The 8,684-nt window shown below is 47.2% G+C and overlaps 1 protein-coding gene across 1 annotated transcript; it reads left to right on the top strand.

Moving 5' to 3' along the window:
- Positions 1-622: 622 nt before the first annotated feature.
- Positions 623-4,426, top strand: LOC133070201 (protein NYNRIN-like). The gene is given in 2 exon segments (XM_061162072.1): positions 623-3,014; positions 3,096-4,426. Coding segments are annotated over 2 exon segments (3,462 nt in total). The 5' UTR covers positions 623-707; the 3' UTR covers positions 4,251-4,426.
- The last annotated feature ends 4,258 nt before the right edge of the window (positions 4,427-8,684 follow it).

Raw genomic sequence — 8,684 nt, 5'->3', positions numbered from 1 at the left:
CAGCAAGAAAGCCGACAAATCTGGCAAAGGTAAATTTAGTAAGGCAAGAGCCCACTGAAAGCCCGGCAGCCTTCCTAGAGAGGCTGATGGAAGCTTTCAGGCAATATACACCTATGGACCCCCAGGCTGAGGAGTCACGCGCTGCAGTTTTGTTAGCGTTTGTGAATCAGGCAGCCCCAGATATTAGGAAGAAATTACAAAAGGTAGAGGGATTGGGAGAACAGACAATACAGGATTTACTGAAAGTAGCTGAAAAGGTATTTAATAATAGGGAGACCCCAGAAGAAAGGGAAGAGCGAATTTGGCGGGAGGAAAGGGAATTAGCGGAGAAGATCAGGAAAGAAGATAGGGAACATAGGGCGAGAGAAAACCGGAAGAACCAGAAGGAGCTAGCCCAGATTCTTTTTGCGGGGATAAAGGCTGGAACAGAATTGAGGGAACCTCGAAACCCCCGGACGGGAGAAAAAGAAAAACCAAAAAGGCAGGCCCTAAAGAAGGATCAGTGCGCCTACTGCAAAGAACAGGGGCATTGGAAAAACGAGTGCCCTAAGAGGGACTCAAAGAGAGGAATGACCCAGAGAGAAAAAATCCCCCCTGGAACTCGAGTTCTATATGCGGGGGAAGACAGTGACTAGGGGAGTCGAGACTCGGCACCCCTCCCCGAGTCCTGGGTAACCATACATGTGGAGGGGAAACCCGTTGGCTTCATGGTAGATACTGGCGCCCAACACTCTGTTTTAAATAAAAAACTGGGACCAATGTCTAAGAAAACCAGCTTAGTGCAAGGAGCCACGGGGACAAAAAGATATTGTTGGACCACAGAACGGAAAGTAAATCTGGGGACCCACCAGGTGTCCCATTCGTTTTTGGTGATACCAGAATGCCCAGCCCCTCTACTTGGAAGAGACTTGTTGACTAAAGTTAATGCTCAGATCCATTTTGACCCCGGGGGAATGTCAGTCACGGATGGACTTGGACAACCGATACATGTCTTGTCCCTAGCCTTAAGGGATGAATACAGACTTTTTGCGCCTAAGCCCTCAGAGACCATAGCACTAGATGTACAACCGTGGGTCCATAAATATCCATTGGCCTGGGCAGAAACAGCAGGAATGGGACTAGCTAAACAGAGACATCCGGTCGTCATCGAGCTAAAGGCCGAGGCAATTCCTGTGAGGGTGAGACAGTACCCTATGAGCCAAGAAGCTCGGCGGGGGATCACTCCCCACATTCGACGGCTCATGGAGGCCGGAATTCTCAGGCGATGCCAATCCCCTTGGAACACCCCCTTACTGCCGGTGAAGAAGCCAGGGGGGACAGATTACAGACCTGTCCAAGACCTGCGAGAAGTCAACAAACGGGTGAATGACATACACCCAACTGTCCCTAACCCGTATACCCTCCTGAGCAGTTTACTGCCTGAGTACACTTGGTACACTGTGCTGGACTTGAAGGATGCCTTTTTCAGCCTACCCCTGGCAGTCCAGAGCCAGGAGATATTTGCCTTTGAGTGGACTGAGGGGGAGGGCCAACCGGTAGTACAATTAACTTGGACCCGCCTCCCACAGGGGTTCAAGAACTCCCCTACCTTGTTTAATGAGGCTCTGAGTGAGGACCTCTACGAATATCGGGCTTGCCACCCAGAGGTCATTCTGCTACAATATGTAGATGACCTTATGTTGGCTGGAACCACAGAGGAAGCTTGCAGCCGTGCCACTGGGGACCTATTACAGACCCTAGGCATCTTGGGGTATCGCGCTAGCGCAAAGAAGGCACAAATAGCCCGGCAAGAGGTCACCTATTTGGGGTATAAGATCAGGCAGGGGCAAAGGTGGCTAACCCAGGCCATGAAAGAAACAATATTGCAGATACCAGAGCCCAAAAACCCCCGCCAGGTGAGAGAGTTTCTGGGGACTGTTGGATATTGCAGACTGTGGATTATGGGGTTTGCTGAGAAGGCCCGGCCCTTATATGAGGGAAGTAAAGAGACCCCAAAGTGGACTTGGACTGAGCCAATGAAACAGGCTTTCCAGACACTCAGACGGGCCCTACTAGAAGCCCCAGCCCTTGCCCTGCCTAACCCAAATAAGCCATTCCAGCTGTTTGTAGATGAAAAGCAAGGAATAGGAAAGGGGGTCTTGACTCAACAATGGGGACCATGGAAGCGGCCGGTAGCATACCTTTCGAAGCGATTAGACCCGGTGGCCGCTGGGTGGCCCCCTTGCCTTCGCATCATTGCAGCTACAGCCCTCCTCGTCCGCGACGCTGACAAGTTGACGTATGGACAGCAACTCTCGGTTTACACCCCCCACGCCGTGGAAGGGGTTTTAAAGCAGCCGCCAGGTAAGTGGATCTCCAATGCCCGCTTGACACACTACCAGGCCTTGCTGCTCGATGCCCCACGGGTGCGTTTTCAGACCCCTTGCTCCCTAAATCCGGCCACGCTCCTACCCAACCCAGAGAAGGACAGCCCTCTCCATGATTGCAGTGAGATACTGGCTGAGGCCCTGGCGGCACGAAAAGACTTAACTGATGTACCCCTAAGCAACAGTGAGCTAGTATGGTTCACCGATGGGAGCAATTATGTAAAAGATGGGCAAAGGAAGGCGGGAGCCGCCATAGTTGATGATTCAGGGCGGACGATATGGGCTGAGACACTACCCCCAAACACTTCTGCACAAAAAGCAGAATTGATTGCCCTAATACAGGCTCTGGAGCAAGCCAAAGGGAAGAGAGTCACCATTTTTACTGACAGCAGATATGCTTTCAGCACTGCCCATATTCAAGGTCCCATATACCAAGAAAGGGGATTTCGGACAGCTGAGGGAAAAGAGGTCAAAAATCTGCCTGAGATTCGCAGGCTCTTGGAAGCTGTCCAACTACCCCGGGCAGTAGCTATAGTACATGTCCCCGGTCACCAGAAGGGAAAAGACCCTAAGGCGCGAGGCAATCGTGCTGCTGATGCGGCCGCTCGAGAAGCGGCTAGCCGGGACTATGCCGCCCCCATATTAGCCGTGGGACTTCCACCCCCTGGTATGGGGACCTTGCCACCAGTTCCCGAATATTCCCTCCCTGATCTCGCCTGGATCAACAAGGATACCACCCTCCAGAAAGATGACCAAGATGGATGGTACCGAGACCAAAACAACAACCTGATCTTGCCTGCCACCCTGGGTCGTCACCTGTGTGAACACCTGCACACAACTACACACTTGGGAGAAAAAAAGACCCTAACACTTCTCCAGATGGCCTGCCTGAGGTTCCCTCGACAAAATGCAACTGTACGAGAGATAATTCAAGCCTGCGAAGCGTGCCAGCTGATGAGGGCAGAGAAGAAGCAGCACTCGGGAACGAGGTACCGAGGGGAAAAGCCAGGGCAACATTGGGAGATAGATTTCACCGAGGTAAGGCCAGGCAAGTATGGGTACCGCTATCTGTTGGTACTGGTAGATACCTTCTCGGGGTGAGTAGAAGCTTTCCCCACTAAGGGAGAGACAGCAATAGTGGTTGCTAAAAAGATCTTAGAGGAGATAGTGCCTAGGTATGGGCTGCCAATGACTATGGGCTCTGATAATGGACCTGCCTTTGTGAGCCAGATTGTACAAGGGCTGGCCCAAGCTCTGGGGACGAAATGGAAGTTACATTGCGAATATAATCCCCAGAGCTCAGGACAGGTTGAGAGAATGAATCGGACCCTAAAAGAAACTTTGACAAAGTTGGCAATAGAGACTGGCGGGGACCGGGTGACCCTCCTCCCCTTTGCACTCTTTCGGGCACGTAACACCCCTTATAAGCTGAATCTTACTCCTTTTGAGATTCTGTATGGAAGACCCCCTCCTGTGTATCCTATTTTCGAAGGAAAATGTCTGCCACCCCCTACTTTGGGACAATTCCAGCAAACTCTGATAGCATTAAGTAAGGTGCATAACCATGTTTGGAAATTGATTCGAGAGATACATGAGGGCCAAAACAAGAGGGCCCTCCCCTCACATAATATTGGCCCAGGTGATTGGGTTTGGGTAAAACGACACCAATCTAAAGTATTAGAACCTAGATGGAAAGGCCCTTATGTTGTTCTCCTTACCACTCCTACCGCTGTCAAGGTCGACGGGATTGGACCCTGGATTCACTGCAATCACGTGTGGCAAGCCACATCGGAAGAACAGGAAAAAGCGCGAGCAGAATGGAAGGCGAGTCCTCACCCGTCAAATCCTTTGAAACTGAAACTCGTCCGCTGGGAGGCCTCCTAATTCTCCTGCTGATGGCAGCTCTCATCGACCCAGGAGCGACCAGTCATAACCCCCATCAACCTGCTAAGATCACATGGAAACTCAACGACGGGCAAACTCATGAGCTGCTCAATGAGACCTCAGGAATCCACCCTCCAAACACCTGGTGGCCGGACCTGAACTTCGACCTCTCAAGCCTCTTCGTAAAGCAGGATGGTCTCTATGATAAGTACTATAGAGATGGGATAAAAAACCATAGGTTGGGGTTTTGGGCTTGCCAGGGCTATGTAAAAAATAACTGGAAAACCTGTGGTGGCATAGAAAGCTATTATTGCAGGAGCTGGAGTTGTGTGACCTCTTGTGATGGACCCCAGAGGTGGGATGTCGGAAACAGAGATCTAGTTAGCTTCACCTTCAAGGACCGTAGACACCAGGGGCCTCAGGTACGAGTACAATTTAACCAGGAACGGGCAAAAAAAGAAAACCGCTGGACCTCAGGACTGACTTGGGGTTTTCAGCTTCACGTAAATTGGCCCGGCCCCTACCCAGGCGAGCTTTTAATCATTAAACAGGTTATTGAGCCGGTGCAGGTACATAGTTTAGGTCCCAATCTGGTCAAAGCATTACAGGGGCACAAGGCGACCCCCAAGCCAACCCTCTTCAGACCAAGCTTGCCAGGAACATTTAACATCTCCTCTACCCCAAGCCTCAGAGGCAAACTGACAGAAACCCCTGGCCCTCTGGCTGTTACCATTAGCTCAGCAATTCAGGACCCCCTATGGGCCTTAGTGAATGCAGCCTTTACGGTCATAAACCATACTAACCCTAATGCAACCCAGTCCTGTTGGCTTTGTTATAATCTTCACCCCCCCTTCTATGAGGCCATAGGCCTCAATGTCTCTTACCACTTATCTTCAGGCCAGGACCCACCCCCATGCCGATGGGAAGAACGCAAGGTTGGCCTCACAATGAATGAAGTTTGGGGACAGGGACTCTGTTTGGGCACAGTGCCACGTGATAAAACTTCCCTCTGTGCCCGGACTATTAGTAACCTACGCTTATATGGCAAAAATTGGATTGTGCCAGAGGTTGGGGGCTAGTGGATTTGTTCACATACTGGGCTAACCCCATGTTTAAATGTGAAGGTTTTTAACCAGAGTCAAGAATTCTGTGTCCTGGTTGCTGTAATGCCAAAAATCTTATACCACTCTGAAGAGGTTATGTACTCACATTGGGACCGAGAATTGCTAAGACAAAAGAGAGAGCCAATCAGTGCGATCACCATGGCAGCCTTGTTCAGTCTTGGGCTGGCAGGAGCAGGGACAGGAATAGCTTCACTATTTCTGCAAGGCCAAGGGTTTTCTTCCCTACGAGCCGCCATAGATGAAGATATAACTCGCATAGAAGAATCAATCAGCCACTTAGAGAAGTCTCTGACTTCCTTGTCTGAGGTGGTCTTGCAGAATAGGAGAGGATTAGACTTGATTTTTCTCCAACAGGGTGGGGTCTGCGCGGCTCTGGGAGAAGAATGTTGTTTCTATGCAGACCATACAGGAGTGGTAAGAGAATCTATGGCAAAAGTAAGAGAAGGGCTGGCGCAACGAAAGAGGGAACGGGAGGCCCAACAGGGATGGTTCGAGTCTTGGTTTCAACGCTCCCCCTGGCTGACCACCTTAGTTTCCACCCTCCTGGGCCCGCTTATAGTGCTATTATTAACACTTACATTTGGCCCTTGTATTTTAAACCGGCTAATGTCATTTATTAGAGAACGTCTAAATACCATTCAGATTATGGTATTGAGGCAGCAATATCAGATGGTAGCCCAGGATGAAGAGAAAGATTCCTCTACAGGAACAAGAAGACAGGGGGGAATGTGAGGCTGCCAGGGTTAATACCATGACGGGCGGCCTGGACCTAAGTTTTAGCTTCCCCCGAAATGGTAAGATTCCCTACCCCCATCAAGTAACCTGGAGCCAGCCAATCAATATGCGCCCAGTAAGAACAAAGGGAGAGCTGAAAAGCCCGCGAAAGTCTGTACCGATAGAATTGCTTTGCAAACATGTAACCAATCCGCTTAAGCCAGTTACTAACCGCTTTTGCATATCTTATAAATTTGTGTAACAAGCTTGAGCTCGGCGCTTTCTGACCCTGCACCATTGTGATGTTTGTGGCAGAAGGCCCTGGCTCGAGACAGTAATAAACTTCCCTTTTTGCGAGTTGCATTGTCTTGGAAGCCTTCTCTCTCTTCCCGCTCGGGGATTCGGACATCGGGCATAACAGAGCGACTGAACTAAACTGAACTGAATCCATCTTAAAGGTAAGAAATGCTGTGCAATTATTGATAAGCCACTCTCTGATATAAAACTCAAATTTTCCAATTCTCTGATTTATAAAAAATGTGTTTTGCAGTATTTCAACCTCTTTTTTATGATATCTGATGTTGCCAAAGGCAACGAAGACTATACAAGTTTCTTACAAATAAAGGAGAGAGACAAGAACTATTTTGAGTTCAACTTTGTTGAAACAAAGTGCAAAAGATCCTTTAAAAGCCAAAGCTGAGAAGGATCACAAGTCATTTGTGCTTGCTAACTGGCCTTCCTAGAGAAAAAACAAAATGGGCTTCCCAGGTGGCTCAGTGGTAAAGAGTCTGCCTGCCAATGCAGGAGACCAGAAGGGACCTCAGTTCAATCCCTGGGTCAGAAAGATCTTCTGGAGTAGGAAATGTCAACCAGCTCCAGGAATTTTCTTGCCTGGAAAATTCCATGGACAGAGAAGCCTGGCAGACAAGAGTCCACAGAGTTGCAAAGAGTTGGACACAACTGAGTGACTAAGCATGCACATAAAGAAAAAATAAACTTTATCCTGTCTTCAAGAGAGCAGATAGCTTCACAACTTGGTAACAAGTTAACCTCCAGTTAGGCTTCTACCCATCCAGGGAGACTGAAAAATAGGAGCTCTATCTTCCAATTCAAAAGGGTGACTCCCAGCTCCTTGCATAAGACATTCCTCAGTTGTAAAACTGGCAAGAGGCTTTTAAGAAGATTTACATCTCAAAGGGGCAGAGAAGGAATTGACAATGAAAGATTTTCCAATGTAAATGCTCTAAGAAAAGGAAGGCCATGTCCTAGAGTCAGAAAGAAGCCTAACTAAAATTATAGTCAAGGTGGGGGACATGCTAAGACTGCCTTGGTCCCTGTCAAGCTTTCAAAATGCACCTTACTCTGTTCATATGTCACATAATTATAGAATCAATTACAGAATCACTGACTGCCCTAAGATGGTAATAAGAATTTACTATTCAGCTTAAGCAGTTCAAAAAGTGATGAACAATAAGAGTATTATTTTTTTCACAGAAGGCAATGTGAAGTTTACATTCTGCCATTTATAATAGATTTTCTTTTTGCCCAGAAGTTTATATTAAAATATTCTACAAGTATTTATGTGAACTTTTAGTTGCTGTGCATTTTTATTATTTCTAAAGCACATTTGAAACAAGTACATTATTGCAACCTGTTTATTTTAGTATATCTGATTCATAACAAAAAGTGTAGTCATTTTTCTTGACATCTTATACAGAGCATCTGTATACTTATACATAGTTTGTTTTAATCATAGTGTATGACCTGCTTATTCAACAAAATGCTCACAATTGACCATACCACATTTTGGAGACCATTTTCTTCTTGTATGTATTGTAGGTATTTTTTCTGGGGCTTCCTGATTCATCAGTCACATCAATCCACATTACTCACATTGTGCCAAGAGCAATTACAGACCATGTTCTCTAGCCAAGAACCTTGGTGCAGAAGTAACCCCTTGACAGTGAATCTCTACATTAGTGACAATAAGAAGATGACTTATTCAATTTCGACAATTAAAGGGACTGTGTAACAGGTCACATTTTCTCCTAGATGTACTGAACAAGGGCACTGAAAGATAAAATTTAGTAAGATAAAATAAAACATGAAATACGAAGCTTCATCCACAAAGAGGATAATGTGCCAGTCCACTTCTTTATAGCTCTGTACTTTGTGTTGTACTCCTAAACCAAAGAAAGAGACTCTCACATTCAAATGACCTTCAGAGATGCCCTGGGATCTCTAGGCATCTCTGGACCCAGGCTTTGTGCTTCTACACTAATCATCATTGGTTGTTGACTATTGTAGGTGGGGTACCCTTGAACAAGGTAACTCCTGCCTCCTCAGGGAAATTTGTGAAAGGGACTAAGCTGTAAACCACAGCACCTAACACTCCCAGCTGCTGTGGGAAAAAATGCTTCCACACTGCAAGAGAATCTAAATGATACAATACAGCATCCACATTAGTTCACTGTTTGTGTAGCTTTGACTGACTTGTTTTATATAAGGGAACAATTTTGCTAGAATTCTGATTAACCATTATCCTGGGAAAAATTGTAAGTAGAAGGTAAGTAGGGCATATAAAGTCTCCAAAGCT

This window comes from Dama dama, chromosome 15, assembly GCF_033118175.1.
Source record: "Dama dama isolate Ldn47 chromosome 15, ASM3311817v1, whole genome shotgun sequence".
Taxonomy (NCBI): Eukaryota; Metazoa; Chordata; class Mammalia; order Artiodactyla; family Cervidae; genus Dama; species Dama dama.
This window is presented reverse-complemented; position numbering and strand designations above follow the sequence as displayed.